Source organism: Crinia signifera, chromosome 12 (genome assembly GCF_055691185.1).
Source record: "Crinia signifera chromosome 12, ASM5569118v1, whole genome shotgun sequence".
NCBI lineage: Eukaryota > Metazoa > Chordata > Amphibia > Anura > Myobatrachidae > Crinia > Crinia signifera.
The window spans coordinates 42,015,706-42,031,783 of record NC_139228.1 but is presented as its reverse complement, the minus strand read 5'-3'; the positions used below and the strand labels follow the sequence as shown (position 1 = coordinate 42,031,783).

Here is a 16,078-nt window from a genome sequence, read left to right as displayed (position 1 = left end):
GCAAGATACCCCACCGGGGGGGTTCGAGTGCAGGGTTCAAGAAGGTGGAAAATATATATATATATATATATATATCACTTACCCCCCACACACAGTGAAGAATCCAGACTGGCACTCAGCGATAGTTGAAGAAAGAGGAATTTATTCCATAATGTGCAGAAGAAACATACAGCAGTTGTACCGGACAGGCATTTCAACTGGACTCTGCCAGTTTTCCTGAAGGAGTTGAACTGCAGGTGGTGACCACAGACCACTTCTCAGCTCCTATGCTTTCTGGCTGATGTTTTGATCACTTTTGAAAGCTGGCGATGCTTTCACTCTAGTGGTAGCATAAGACACAAATGGCTCAGGTAGTGAAGCTCATCCAGGATGGCATGGCAGGTTAAATGTGAGTTGTGGCAAGAAGGTTTGCTGTGTCTGTCAGCATAGTGTCCAAAGCATGGAGACGCTACCAGGAGACAGGCCAGTACATCAGGAGACGTGGAGGAGGCCGGAGGAGGAAACAACCCAGCAGTAGGAACGCTACCTCCACCTTTGTGCAAGGAGGAACAGGAGGAAACTGTCAGAGCCCTGCAAAATGACCTCCAGAAGGCCACAAATGTGCATGTGTCTACTCAAACGGTCAGAAACAGACTCCATGAGGGTAGTATGAGGGCCTGACGTCCACAGGTGGGAGTTGTGCTTACAGCAGGACATTTCGCATTTGCCAGACATCAAGATTGGCAAATTCGCCACTGGCGCCCTGTGCTCTTCACAGATGAAAGCAGGTTCACACTGAGCACGTGACAGAATCTCTAGACGCCAAGTAGAATGTTCTGCTGCCTGTAACATCCTCCAGCATAACCGGTTTGTCCCTGGGTCAGTAATGGTGTGGGGTGGCATTTCTTTGGGGGGCCGCACAGCCCTTAAAGTGCTCACCAGCGGTAGCCTGACTGCCATTAGGTATCAAGTTGTGATCCTCAGACCCATTATGAGACCATATGCTGGTGCAGTTGGCCCTGGGTTCCTCCTAATGCAAGACAATGCTAGATCTCATGTGGCTGTAGTGTGTCAGCAGTTCCTGCAAGATGAAGGCATTGATGCTATGGACTGGCCTGCCCGTTCCCCAGACCTGAATCCAATTGAGCACATCTGGGACATTATGTCTCGCTCCATCTACCAACGCCACGTTGCACCACAGACTGTCCAGGAGTTGGTAAATGCTTTAGTCCAGGTCTGGGAGATCCCTCAGAAAAACATCCGCCACCTCATCAGGAGCATGCCCAGGTGTTGTAGGGAGGTGGAGGCCACACACACTACTGAGCCTCATTTTGACTTGTTTTAAGGACATTACATCAAAGCTGGATCAGCCTGTAGTGTGTTTTTCTACTTTCATTTTGAGTGTGACTCCAAATCCAGACCTCCATGGGTTATTAACTTTGATTTCCATTAATATTTTTTGTGTGATTTTGTTGTCAGCACATTCAACTATGTAAAGAACAAAGTATTTAATAAGAATATTTAATTCATTCAGATCTACGATGTGTTATGCTAGTGTTCCCTTTATTTTTTTGAGCAGTATGTATGTATGTATGTGTATATATATATATATATATATATATATATATATATAATATATATATATATATATATATATATATATATATATATACATACATACATATATACACACACACACATACAGTGTATCTGGAACGTATTCACAGCGCTTCACTTCTTCCACATTTTGTTATGGTACAGGCTTATTTCATAATGGAATAAATTTATTTTTTCTCTCAAAATTCTACACACAATACCCCAGAATGACAACACGACAAAAGTTTTTGAAGATTTTATTTTAAAAATAACTACTGTGTTTCCCTGAAATTAAGCCCTACCCTTGATTGTGGACACTGGTCCAAAATAAGCTCTACCCTGAAAATAAGCCCTATCAAAATTTCCATAGTGCAGTCACTAAATTCTATGGTACCCCATCTCCACCCCTGTTAACTCCCACTAACCCCCGATATCCCCCCTCACCTCTGCGTTGCTTTTAAGGAGCCGCTCTGGCTTCTGCTCCCAGACAGCTCCCGGTCCCAGGGATACACTGCAGGCAGCACGTGACGTCACCGCGCACATCACGCGGCTGCAGCAGGTAGAGGGAGCCAGACAGGGAGCAGTGGCACGGGCAACCAAAAAGAAGCTGTGTGTTGGTAAGCATTACCCTACCAAATGTTATTGAAAGGAGGACTGGGTGCTTGTAATGAAAGGAGGAATGAGGCTCTTTAAGGACTGGGGGCATGTAATGAAAGGACGAATGGGGCTGATTAAAAAGGACTGTGGGCATGTATAGAAAGGAGGAATGGGGCTGTTTAATAAGGACTGGGGGCATGTTATTAAAATAAGCCCTACCCCGAAAATAAGCCCTATGGTGCTTTTTGTAAAAAAAAAAAAAAAGACAGTGTCTTATTATTGGGGAAACATGGTAAGAAATCACATGTACATAAGTATTCACAGCCCTTTGTCATGAAGCTCAAAATTGAGCTCAGGTGCATACTGTTTCCATTAAATGCTTTGGCTGGAAGGACTTGTATAAAAAGTCTCCCCTCGGCTGTGGCATTACCCTGCTGGCTGGTTCTTAAAATACGGGGGAACACTAGTCATTTTGTCCCCCATATTTTGGGAACCAGCCCCGGTCCTGAAGCTGTTTTAGAAAAATCAGCAAAGCCCTATTTGCCCGGTTTCCTGATTTATTAATACCAGCCCCGGCTCTTTCAGCCTGGTGCTGGTTACGGCCGTGGGGGAGGGGACCCCGCGCCGCTTTTTTTTATTTATTCATTTATTTTTCTATTTTTTTTTTACACACTGCAGCCTGCATGGATCTGACTGCCTATACTAATTCATAATACAAATAGATACGACATCAGGGATTACAAAGCAGTCGTATTTGACTGCTTTGTAATTGATCCTCCGGAACACTAATTTTCATACGGCTAAAACAGCCGAATTCATTCGTATCATTCATATTAAGAATACGAGAAATCGTATTCGTATTCTTAGTAAATTTCCCCCATTGTGTGTAAAAATTTGAGGGGAAATGTGATTTTTTTCCATTTTTTTAAATAAGGCTGTAACATAACAAAATGTGGGAAAAAGTGAAATGCTGTGACTACTTTACAGATACACTGCTAGGCTGTTTTAGCGGGGTGCCGCGCCCTGCCGATTTTTAAAGGGCAAAACGCGCCCTGCCCGTTTTGTGGCGCCCTACTAAAAGAACCTAGCCTGTCCATCCCTGCTGCGGGCTTCTGTACGCCCCGCGAGAGACTTTGGCGGACGGACCCGCCCACATTCGTGACGTTGCCGGGCAGGCCCGCCCATATTCGTGATGTTGCCGGGCGGGCACTCCCCCATTCGTGACATCGGCGGGCCTGCCCCGCCGCATTCAAAGTGCCCCTTTTCATGTGTGAGAAAGAAATGTAGTTTAATTCGCTGCCAACAGATGGCAGTGGTTTGGAGACACACGGACAGTAGACATATCTCTATATCTATATATATATATCGATCTATATCTATCTATATATATATACACACACACACACACACACACAGATATGAGTAGCCGGCACTCTCCTGTCAAGATTCAATGGCCAGGGTGCCCTATCTGTGCAGGCATAAAGAAAACGTGTAATAACCGGTTATTACAAGAATATATATATATATATATATATATATATATATATATATATATATATATATATATATATACACACTTCAGAGGATGGATAGTGTCACTCCAGGGTCTTTTTCAAAGCGATTTTATTTAAGGTGCATAAATCATGTGTGATTTATGCGCCTTGAATAAAATCGCTTTGAAAAAGACCCTGGATTGACACTATCCATCCTCTGAAGTACCCGTTCACATTGTGGGCACCCGGGCATCATAATATTCGCAGGGGAGTGCCGGTTCATCACAGTCTCTCTCTCTCATATATATATATATATATATATATATATATATATATATATATATATATATATATATATATATATATATAGATGATATATGTTCAAACATGAAGTGGAGAATGGCAAAGCTATGCGATATCCTGCATACCTAGTTCTAAGAGAAGCTTGTCAAAATGGTTCAAATCCGCTTCATTCATTTTCAACTGCAATTTGAAGAAAATTAAATGATGAATGATAAAATCTGTCAGAAATTGACATGAAAAAATCGTGCAACTAGAAAATAAAATATCAACAACTGCTCACACACAAAAAAAGTGTCCACGGTTTGAAAAACCCATTGTTAAAGTGAGCTGCAAGAAAGTGGAAGGTTCCTAAATCTCTAGTAATTAAGGATTGCCGCAACAGTCAGTATTAACATTTACGTTGTTCATAGTAACTCAGGCATTAAATAACATAAATTGATGATTCATTCAAGAAATGTCCATGTTGTGGACAAATCCCTTAGCAATGTGCTTAAAGGAAAATCTTACAGCTTATCCAATGAACCAAAATAATTGTTCTAAAATCTTTATTCTTGAGGAGCATATCCAAACCTCTACGTCTGAGAGCACTTGTGTTTTATAGAATAGAATCTTTTGTACCATCTATGCCAGGCTAATGTGAATAACATAATTTCGGAATACAAGATTATAAAAGATACTAGCTAAACCTGCTCAAAGTAAAAGCTTTTAAAGCTAGTGTGCTACCTTGTGATTGCCTGTTTCTTTATGTGTGATTGCCTCTGTGTTTCTGTATGTGTGAAAGAGAAAGATGTAGTTTCACTCGCTGCCAGCAGATGGCAGTGTTTCGGTTACACACGAACACTAGACACACACATATATATATATATATATACTGAAAGGGTGGGGATCCGGCTCTCCCTGTTAGAATTTAGCTGCGCTGGGTGCCCGCTCCAAAGGTAGAAGATACAGACGGTAGTGGGTGGGAGTAGCACTCCATGCGACTTGAAAAAATAAACTCTTAGTAGACTGCTTGCAGACAACGTTTCATCGATCTTTAATGATCAATTTCCTCAGGTTTTTAGACCTGAGGAAATTGATCATTAAAGATCGATGAAACGTTGTCTGCAAGCAGTCTACTAAGAGTGTATTTTTTCAAGTCGCATGGAGTGCTACTCCCACCCACTACCGTATATATATATATATATATATATATATATATATATATACTAGTTATCCAGCTTGAAGCAAATGCTTCAAAAGCTAGTAAGGCAGCTAAATGTATTTATTTACAGCTTCTTATATAGCGCAGTAGATTCCGTTGCACTTTACAATTGTAAACAGAGATAAAACGAACTGGGTAACAACAGACAGACTTGGAGGTAAGAGCTAAATAGGTACGTTCACACTTTGTAGGAAATTTTTGTGCCTAATTAATTATTATATATACTCGAGTATAAGCCTACTTTTTCAGAACATTTTTTATGCTGAAAAGGGTCCCACTTGAGTCAATATTTTTTCCCAGTTTTTTTGTTGTAAAATTAGGTGCCTCGGCTTATATTCGGGTCAGGGGCGTAACTAACTATTTAGCGCCCCCCGCCGCACCTAACCTGCCCCCCCCCCTTCTTACCCACGGTCTGCGTCTCGCCCGGCTCTCTGTTGGGACCTTCCTGACGTCACGGTCCCGGCCGGCTCCTGCTGCTTCAATGAAAACGGACTCTTAGAAACTGGCTGCCCCCATACTGCAGACAGTAAACTGTCTGCAGTATGGGGGCAGCCATTTTCTAATTGTCAGTTTTCATTGCAGCAGGAGCCGGCCGGGACCGTGACGTCAGGAAGGTCCCGACAGAGAGCCAGGCGAGACGCAGACTGCGGGTAACTATTGCCCCGCAGCCCCCCCGGCGGCGCCCCCAATTTCTCTGCGCCCCCCCGCCACCGCGGGGGCTGCGGAGCTATAGTTACGCCACTGATTCGGGTCGACTTATACTCGAGTATATACGGTATTTAGTTATAATGTTTGGTGTGCAGCAGGTTACAGAGAAAATATTGCTGCATAAAACATCCAATAATTGTTTAAATCAGTGGTTCCCAAACTTTTGTGAATCACGGCACCCTAGAGTATCAGAACTTTTTTCACGGGCACCCTTAAGCCACAAGTTTCTTGAGAAATAGTTTTTATACATTATCCTTAGGTTCAGTTATGTTAAGAGGGACATAATTTTCTTCTGTTTGTCCACATATTTTATGATTGGAAGCCATCAGCACTAGTTTTGCCTATTTCATTGACCATAAATAATTTTAATTGGTGCTGGACCACCAACCCAGGGCTCCTATGCAAGTGTCCTGAGGCACCCCAGGGTGCCGCGGCACACAGTTTGGGAACCAAGTGTTTAAATGAAATGCAGAGTCATGAATACATGGCCACTGTTATTTTTCAAACAGCCTGGTGAGTGCTGCTACCTTGTGATTGCCTCTGTGAGAGTGAGAAAGAGATGTAGTTTTCAGTTGAGCTTTACAATTGTAAAAATGAGACATATATAGATGATAAGATAGGACCAAATATACTAGGGTCCGAGTTTTTGTTTCTGACAACATAGCACCATTTAGCAAAAATGCAAAGCTACTACACTGTGAGATTGTGTACATATCGACTCGTCTGAAAACTCGCACACTGGGGGTCATTCTGGTTTGGACGCAAAGTGGCTCTATTTATCTCATTCATATGTGTGAGCCACAATATGCAAGTGCAGCAAGTGATTTGTGAGGGCAATTGCAAGATTTAAGTTGTTATATGATTGACAGGAAGTCAGCATTTGGGGGTGGTAACATGGATTGGTCAGGTGAACGCAGGTGTGTCATGACCGTTCATGACAGCGTTTTCGGGGTGTGCATACATTAGTAGCTGCGATCGCACTTGCGACTGGATAGGCCTTGCGTCTCGTGAGATCAACATTGCCTGCACATCTACATAGGCACCCAGACTCTTTGTGGCAATCCGATGTACTATGTTAGCTGCAATCATAATGCACCGTATGCGAATAATCAATTGATACTATCGCAGTGGGCATCCTTTTGCATGGGTTAGCTTCTGTATATAATTGCAACTACATACTGCAAAACATTGCAACAGGAGTAGGAAAAACTACTACACCAGGATGACCCCTGTTTTAATGTTAAATTCATTTCAAGAGCGAGTTTTGACAGAAGCCTTTGACAGAAATGTGCATGCTTTTGTCAGGAAAAGTTAAGAGTTAAAGAAAAATTTAAGAAATGATGTGGGCTGCCGTACCCCCCAAAGGCATAGCCCAACCTTGGCCTATTTTAGCTGGTTCTGGTTGAGAAAATACAGGGAATTGGTTTTAGTTGCTATAAGGGGATTTTTGTAAGAACTTACCGTTCAAACCCCTTTCTCTGAGTCCAGTCCGGTGACACAGCTTCACAATGGGATGTAGTAGGGTCCGCCAGGAGCCCGGCACCTATGCTTCAATTCTTTGGGAGCAGGCTCCTCCCTCTGCATCCCATCATGCTTCAGTTCAACTTCAAGAGCACACTAGGATTCATAACTCAGAACAATGTCTGAACACTTTATATGTAACATAACAGAACCATAACATGACAACACATGAACGATACACTTAACTGAGCGTTAGGGAGGGATCGCTGTGTCACCGGACTGGACTCAGAGAAAGGGGTTAGAACGGTAAGTTCTTACAAAAATCCCCTTTTCTCTTTCGTCCAGTCCGGTGACACAGCTTCACAATGGGACGTTCACGAGCCGGTCCTTTGGGAGGGTACGCTCAGACCAACAGTTCTCATCACTACCCGTCCAAATGAAGCGTCCTCCGACGCAAACTCATGAAATCTGTAAAATTTGATAAAGGTATGAACAGAGGACCAGGTGGCAGCCTTACACAACTGCTCCGCCGTAGCCCCATGGTGCACCGCCCAGGAGGAAGCAACCGACCTGGTGGTATGTGCATTTATCCGAGACGAAACTGGTCAACCTGCTTTACAGTAGGCAAATGCAATGGTAGATCTCAACCAGCGAGCAATGGTCTGCTTAGAAGCAGGCCACCCAACCTTATGCACATCATATAGCACCAAGAGTAAATCCGATTTTTGAATGTCCTTAACCCTCTCAATGTATATTCGCAAGGCGTGAACTACATCCAATCTCTTCAGTTTGTCCCTATTTTTAACCCCGTCTGGGGGAAAAAACACTGGAAGTACAATGTCTTGGTTTAAATGAAAAGATGACACTACCTTAGGTAGGAATTTTGACACTGTTCGCATCACAGCCCTGTCATCATGAAAAATCAAAAACGGTGACTTGCAAGACAAGGCACCCAACTCAGACACTCGTCTGGCTGATGCAATTGCCAACAAAAAAGTGAGCTTCCAGGTCACATACTTTAACTCCGCAGATCTTAGCGGTTCAAAAGGAGAATTCTGTAACATAGATAAGACCAAAGATAAGTCCCACGGCACCACCGGCTGCCTATAAGGTGGTTTAAAGCTAGCAACCCCTTGTAAAAAAGTTTGAATTTCAGGTAGCAAAGCTACTCTCTTTTGAAAGAATATGGATAAGGCCGAAAGCTGCACCTTTAAGGATTGCAGACTAAGGCCTGATGAAAAACCATCCTGTAAAAAATTTAAAAGTCTTGACAATTTGAATCTGGAAGTGTGAAGTTTCTGTCTCTCACACCATCTAATGTATATCTTCCAGACCCGATGGTAATTTGCCGCAGACACCGGCTTACGGGCCCTCAGTATGGTCTGGATGACCTCATCAGAAAACCCCTTTTTCTTTAATAAGGAGGTTTCATAAACCACGCCGTCAAATTGAGACGACCTGGGTCCTCGTGAAGAAACGGTCCCTGGCCTAACAGGTCCTGACGATGAGGAAGCCTCCAGGAATCCTTTGACAACCTCAGTACATCGGAGTACCATGACCTCCTGGGCCAGTCCGGTGCAATTAGAATTGCCCGCACTCCCTGATTCTTTATTTTCTTCAACAACCTCGGTAACATGGGAAATGGAGGGAAAATGTACACCATCTGGAAGTCCCACTGAACTGTCATCGCGTCCAAGCAGCGGGATCCCTCACCCGCGAGCAGAATCTCTGAACCTGACGGTTCATTCTTGTCGCCATCAGGTCTATGTCTGGCAGACCCCATCGATTCACAATCTCCTGAAAAACCTCTTGATGGAGAGACCATTCTCCTTCCCGAAGGGACTCCCTGCTGAGAAAGTCCGCTTCCACATTCCTGACACCTGGAATAAATATCGCCGACAATGCCGGAACATTGGTCTCTGCCCAACTGAAGATCTTGGAAACTTCCGCCATCGCCATCTTGCTGCGTGTCCCGCCTTGATGGTTCAAATAAGCCACTATTGTTGCATTGTCCGATTGTATTCTTAGCGGGGAACTTCTCAGAAAAACCTCCGCCTGGATCAATGCGTTCAAAACTGCACTCAGCTCCAGAATGTTTATAGGCAATTTGGACTCTTCCTTCGACCAAAGGCCCTGAAGTCTCAGGTGAAGAACTACTGCCCCCCAGCCCCTCAGACTGGCGTCGGTCGTTATGACCAGCCAATCCCAGGACCTGAGAGATCTCCCCAGCTGCAAATTTTCCACATCCGTCCACCATAGGAGGGACTCCCTGGACTCCGGTGACAGGGATAAAACTTCCTGCTTCATCCTCTTGGCATCTCCGGACCAACAGGATAGGAGGTTCCATTGGAAAATCCTGGAACAGAATCTGGCTAACTGCAGAGTTTCGAAAGCTGCCACCATCTTTCCTAGCAACCTTACCCCCTGCCACACCGATGGTGCCGGTGCTTGCAGGATCTCCAACACCATCAGCCGAATCTCCACCGCTTTGGATTCTGGGAGAAAAACCCTGTGAAGGTGCGTGTCTATGATCACCCCAAAAAATTTCAGGGTCTGCGTTGGTGTCAAATGGGACTTGGGCAGATTTAAAATCCAGCCCTGACTTTTCAAAAACTGTGTTGCCACCTCCAGGTGAACCTGTAACGTCTCTGCCGACTCTGCTTTGAAGAGCAGATCGTCCAGGTAAGGGATAACAATTATTCCCTGCAGTCTGAGAGCTGCAGCCATGGTGGACATCACTTTGGTGAACACTCTCGGGGCCGTGGCAAGCCCAAACGGGAGTGCTTGGAACTGCCAATGTCTTCCCCCGATTGCAAACCGGAGTAAAGACTGGAAATCTTTGTGGATCGGGACATGGATATACGCATCCTGAATGTCCACTGACGCTAAGAACTCCCCTGGCTCTAAGCTCAACAGCACTGATCTCAGGGATTCCATGCAAAAGTGATCCACCCAAAGATGAACATTCAAAGATTTTAAATTTAGAATGGGTCTGAATGACCCATCTGGCTTGGGGACTAAGAAAAGGATCGAATAAAAACCTTTTCTTCTCTCCTCTCGAGGGACTGGTATAACTACCCCCTTCTTCTCGAGAGATAAGGCAGCTCCCAGAAGTGAAGATCTGAGAGACGCGGTCCTTGGTAAAGGAGTGGGGAGAAATCTGCGAGGGGGTGGACCCCTGAGATTTATTTGATATCCCTCTGAAACAATGGTAAGTACCCACAGATCTTCCGTGGCCACCCTCCAACCGTCCTGAAATTGCAGGAGGCGACCCCCTACTCTTGATTCCAGAACAGGGAGTCTCCGCCCCGTCATGCAGAGGGTTTGTCTTCCCCCTTGGCGGCATGTTTCTTAGTAAAGGCGTCAAACTTAGACTTGGTCGGTCTACCTCTGCCGGCTTGGAATCTTCCACGCCCTGACTGACCTCTGCCAGCTGCTCCCCCTCGAAAGGAAGGACGAAAGGACGGTTTCAGAGACTCCGAATTTAGAGCCAGAGGATTTAGAGGTGGTGGGAAGAAAAGTACTTTTACCCCCCGTAGCCTGCTTGATGATCTCATCCAATTCTGACCCAAATAAAAGCTCACCCTTAAAAGGGATAGTTTCCAATGACTTTTAAGACTCACTGTCTGCCTCCCAGGCCTTTAACCAGAGAGCTCTCCTGGCAGTAACAGACGTGACGGACACTTTGGACGCCATCTTGGCACCCTCCTCGCTAGCTTCACATATATATTCTGCAGCACACCTCAACTTTTCTGCCACAGAAAAAGCCTCTGTATCATGCTGGAGATGACTCCCCAAGGTCTCCGGCCACTTGATCATGGCTTTTGCCACCCAGGCCGAAGCAATAATGGGGCGCATAGTGAAACCAACACCTTAAAAAACTGCCTTCAGACAGCCTTCAACCTTCTTATCAACTTGATCTTTAAAGGCCGCGCCACCCTGCACTGGCAGTGCAGTGGCTTTGGATAATCTGGCCACAGAGGAATCCACCAAAGGAACTTTCTCCCATACCTTAACCTGATCCTTTTGACATTAATAGTCTCTTCTCTGGAGACTTGCCCTAATAAAGCAACCATGCCTTTATCTGAAGGAAAGGACACAGGATCCTTACGGCTCCTTTTAAACACACACTGCGCAGCAGCCTTTTCCTCAGCAGGCAAATCCAGAGCCTGTTTTACAGCAAAAATCAAATCTTAAAGACCAGAGGCTGAAGAATCTGTTTCCTCTACCTGTGACCAACACAAATCCTCCTCATCTACTCCACCATCATCTGTGTCAGTAGCTAATGGAGGTACCATAGAAGACCCCTGTCTAAACATCACCTCATCAGAAACTTTTGTAAATTGCTCCAAAAGAGAAGACATCTTATGCACACCCTGTGCAGTGTCCTGCATAGCCTGCAGCAAGATAGGATCTCCCTGTGCAGGGGTAAGAGATCCCTGAGATGAGGGAATAGGTCCCGGAGATCCCACCAAAGATCCCTTTTGCCTATTCAAAGCCTCTGTTAAAGCTTTAACAGACCGTCCCAAAGCCACAGCTCACGCTGGCTCAGCTCCTTCAGGACTCTGAGTCCGTGACCCACAGGGCACAGCTTCGCAGGAAGGGCACAATTCCCCCTGGTCCAACTGTTCACATGATAAATTTACATTACATCTCTTGCAATGGTAAAACATCTCATTTGCTCCCTCCCCAGCAACAGAACTGCACTCGTCCGCCATGTTAATATCAGAATAAAACAACACAGCTAAGCATTCAGGCAGAGTCACAGAGCAATGCACCAGTGTACTTATCTGTGTGTTCTGTTGCCAGCGATCAGCGGGGGAAGCGTTTGTCAGGAGAGACTTCTGAGCAGGATCTCTGTCTTTCAGCTCCGCAGCAAGCACAGAAATGGCGCCAGTAAACCGTGGAAGAGACCAAGTCCCACCTCCAGTGCAGGTAGCTGATGTCTTTTGGCGCCAAACCGCACACACACAGGCGCTCCCACTATGCTTTCCCCTCCAGTAACTCCCCCTCTAGGGACCACTTGGAGTTGCCCAGAAACGCTGGGCGTCCTGTAAGAAACCTCAACTCCGCTGGGGGATTTCGGTTTCCAAACTCTTAAAGATGGCGGCCGCCATCGCTGAGAGACCCGTCCCTAAGATCCCCTTCTAGGCAAGGCGCTGGATGGGGTCCCCCGGAGCCCAGGACAAGCCTCCGTCTGAGCGGAGTTAAGCGCTGTGCAGAGTGTGACAACATACTGCTGGACTTAGGTTGGTCTCTTTCCCGGCATCTCACCTTGCACTATTATTCAAATGAGCAGGTAGTAGTACTGAGGGCAGTGGAGTCTACAAGGAATAGCCCCTCAGTCTCCCTGCAATACCCATTCCGTCATACACCATACATATTGGAGTCTGTGAGTATGGAGCACTTTTCCCCCATTAAAATACACTTGGATAACAGTATACTGGCATACTAAGTGGACATCTTATATCATTAAGTGGACATCATATATATTTTTATAATTGGCTATAAATCAGATTTATTATATATAATTAAATGCATGCTATAATCAGTATATGATTGTGAAAAATAGGTGGCCACCTAAATTATATACGAGCAATAGCTTATAAATAGAGACAGGATTATATGCAATATAAAAAGCTTGAAATATGCATGCAAATATGCATGAAAAATACTTAAAATATGCATAAAAAGTGTTAAAATATGCTACATTAAATAATAAAAGAAGGTAATTTTTGACTTATTTATTTAAAAATCAGCATCCTATTAGTTGCAAATAAACCTCAAAAATAGTCCCACAGCACCTGCAGATGTTTAGTGCTGTGCACTGGATTTTTTTTCTTCCAGGCTGCTACAGCAGACTGCAGCGTCCTAGGCTCTTCTGTTTTCAACAGCACAGACCCTCATCTCCAGCACAGATGGATCAAATGTCAGCATAGCATGTGAAAGCCACGCAGTGGAAGGCTTTCTCCCTGCGCCGCATACTCACTGTGACCCGGAGTTTCCTCCGCGCCGCGTGATGTCACAATCCTTCCACCCACCTCCTCTGCTGCAGAAGTCTCTCTCTTGGCTTAAAGTCCCAGGCCAGGGGCAGGCAAAGGTTCAGGAGTTTTGTGGCATAATCCACCCAGACTTACTTTTATTAAAATAGATTGGCAGCCTAGAGCAATGTCCCACACACTGCGCACATATTTGCCTGGCCTGCACACTCTACCACAGGGCTGGGCAACACCGGCCCTACAGATGTTGATGAACTACACATCCCAGAATGCCTTGCATCAGTTTCAGCATGGCCACATAGCAAAACTAATGCAAAGCATCCTGGGATGTGTAGTTCATTAACATCTGGAGGGCCGGTGTTGCCCAGCCCTGCTCTACCACTACCTGGCCAGCAGGAGGGCAAATCAGTGCTGTGATTCGTGGGTTAAAATGTGGTCGGTCCTAAAATATGCACCATCACTAGATTTTAAAAAATCTGCAATAACAAGTGAGAATGGGCAAAATATGCGAATGCATATAATCCTGTCTCTACTTATAAATATTTGTATTGAGTCAAGTTGTGAATTATGTTTATTGCAATTTGATATAATTTTTATGTTTTATTAAAAACAATAAATTGATTTAAACTGTGTAAGGCAGTGATTCAGCCATATTGCACCTCAAAAAACATTAGCGCAGATATTGGGAATTTTTCTCTGACTTTCTTTATAAGCCCCGACCCATCACACACCTTATACGTCACACCAGCACCCCCTGTCTTCTCAGAGCAGAGGGCTCCCGAAGAGTAGGCATGCATGACCCAGCCCTGCATAGCAGCTGGGGACTGCAGAGCTTTTTCAGTGTGCTACTACTGTATACAGCAATACAAGTGTCATTTGTTATACAGGGTTGTGGTATATATGGTCGACAATGTCTAGGTTGACAGTGATTATGTCAACACATAAGAATGGGCAACATACACTTGGTCGACATTGACAGGTCGATACAAGCTATAGGTCGACATGAACATAGTTTAATACAAGTTTTTAATTTTTTTGGTGCCTATGTCGACATGGACACCCCTCTACACTATTATATCCTCACTCTACATCCACTGGGTTAGTAAAGTGGGAACAAGTCAGGTAAAAAAAAAAAATCATAAAAAAACTTGTGTCAACCTTTTCCTGTGTCAAACATGTTCATGTAAACCTAATCAGTGTAGACCATTAGTGGTCCACCTAGTGACCTAGACATTATTGAACATATACCATTATACAGATACAGTAGTGTACTGTCTTAGGCTGAGCCTGAGCACATCATGCACTGCAGCATCTCAGCTCACAATCATGTGGTGCAAGGAGGGTAGTCCCCAATCTATTCTTCACCACAAATTCTGTGTGCAGAATCCCTGGTACTGCAGAGTGCAGAAGCTAAACCCGAGCGTTATATCTGTGACACAAGTAACGGTATAATAAGAACGTGTAACACAGACATTCACACATCATGATGCCTAGAATTGCCCATACTGCACAGTGCACACTGCCCTCCGGCCACTAATGACGTTACAGACCTGTGTAACGGACTTGGTACATGCGCTCACGTAAGCGCGATGTACACCCGCTTGTCTTGTCAGAGACACGAAGCAAGCAGCACAGAAAAAGGCGGGAAGGTTTGCCTCTCCCTGCCGCAATGCAAATGAGCCTGTCAGATAAGGGCTGTGAGCCGGGCGCATGCGCGATAGTCCGTCCATGCGTGTGTTGTTGTATTGTTGTCTCCGCTACTCTCCGCCCTTATCTGGGCTCTCTTGCATGCGCCGTGTATTTGAAAAAAAAAAAAAAAACATTTTTTTACTCCATTTTATCCCACCCTAATCCTAATGTTTCTGTTATGTACCTTGATGATAGGATGGAAATGAAACCTTTGTCTGCACTTGCAACTACGTTTTAGTCATATTCTACAAATATGTCTACATTTAATTATATCTTACAAAATTGTTCAGACTTGTATACCAGCAGTAATCGCCAATTCTCCTATTAAATCGCCCAAACACCCAATACTTAGCATATGTTTCATTTTTCTTTTGTGTAATTAAAAATACCACATGTAATAAAAAATACCAAAGCATTGTAAAGTAAATTCAAGCTGCACTGCCACCTACTGTAAAACTGGTACTTGTTTAGTTTCATGGCGGCAGCATGGCCGCCCGCAACTTCTGGGTTCGGCGCTCGGCAAACTTTCTAAAATAAAGTCCATGCCAATGTGAATAGTTCATACCCCCACTATCCACGTTGGCATGGAGTTGATCTTAGATAGCATGGCGTGATGGTGTGATGAGCCCGTAGCGTGGGCGAGCGAAGCGAGCCCTACAAGGGGACACAGACGCTGCTGCGACTGAGACGCTGCCGCTGTGAAACTAAACAAGTAGCGAAAAACCTTTTATTAAAAAGCTCAGCTATTACCCCCAGCTTGATGCCGTAAACCAGGGGTAGGCAAGTAATTTTTGATGGAGTCCGGAAGTTTGAAATTATTTTGTTCGAGGTCCACAAAATCACACAATGAGATATTTTGAATGTAATTAGTTTTTTATTTTGATGCAGAAACGTATACTAATTATTACTTACTTTGTAATGTACAACTGCTTAGTAGTAACATACTGCATTTCTTAAAAGGAATTTTAACTATGATCGCAACCCGCGACCAGACAAAAAAAAAATCTATTTTCAAACATTTGCTCATCAGTGGTGAGGTAGGGGTGGGGGGG

At 44.5% G+C, this 16,078-nt stretch overlaps 1 protein-coding gene across 1 annotated transcript in view; it reads right to left on the bottom strand.

Moving 5' to 3' along the window:
- C12H14orf39 (chromosome 12 C14orf39 homolog) overlaps window positions 1–15,013 on the bottom strand; it is a 139,365-nt gene extending 124,352 nt beyond the window's left edge. The window contains exons 1-2 of the mRNA XM_083166588.1: window positions 14,888–15,013; window positions 4,094–4,148 (exon numbers count right to left, since the gene is read on the bottom strand). Of these exons, the coding sequence (XP_083022714.1) occupies window positions 4,094–4,142 (49 nt within the window). The 5' untranslated portion in view covers window positions 4,143–4,148; window positions 14,888–15,013. The remainder of the gene's footprint in view (window positions 1–4,093; window positions 4,149–14,887) is intronic.
- Between the last annotated feature and the right edge of the window lie 1,065 nt (window positions 15,014–16,078).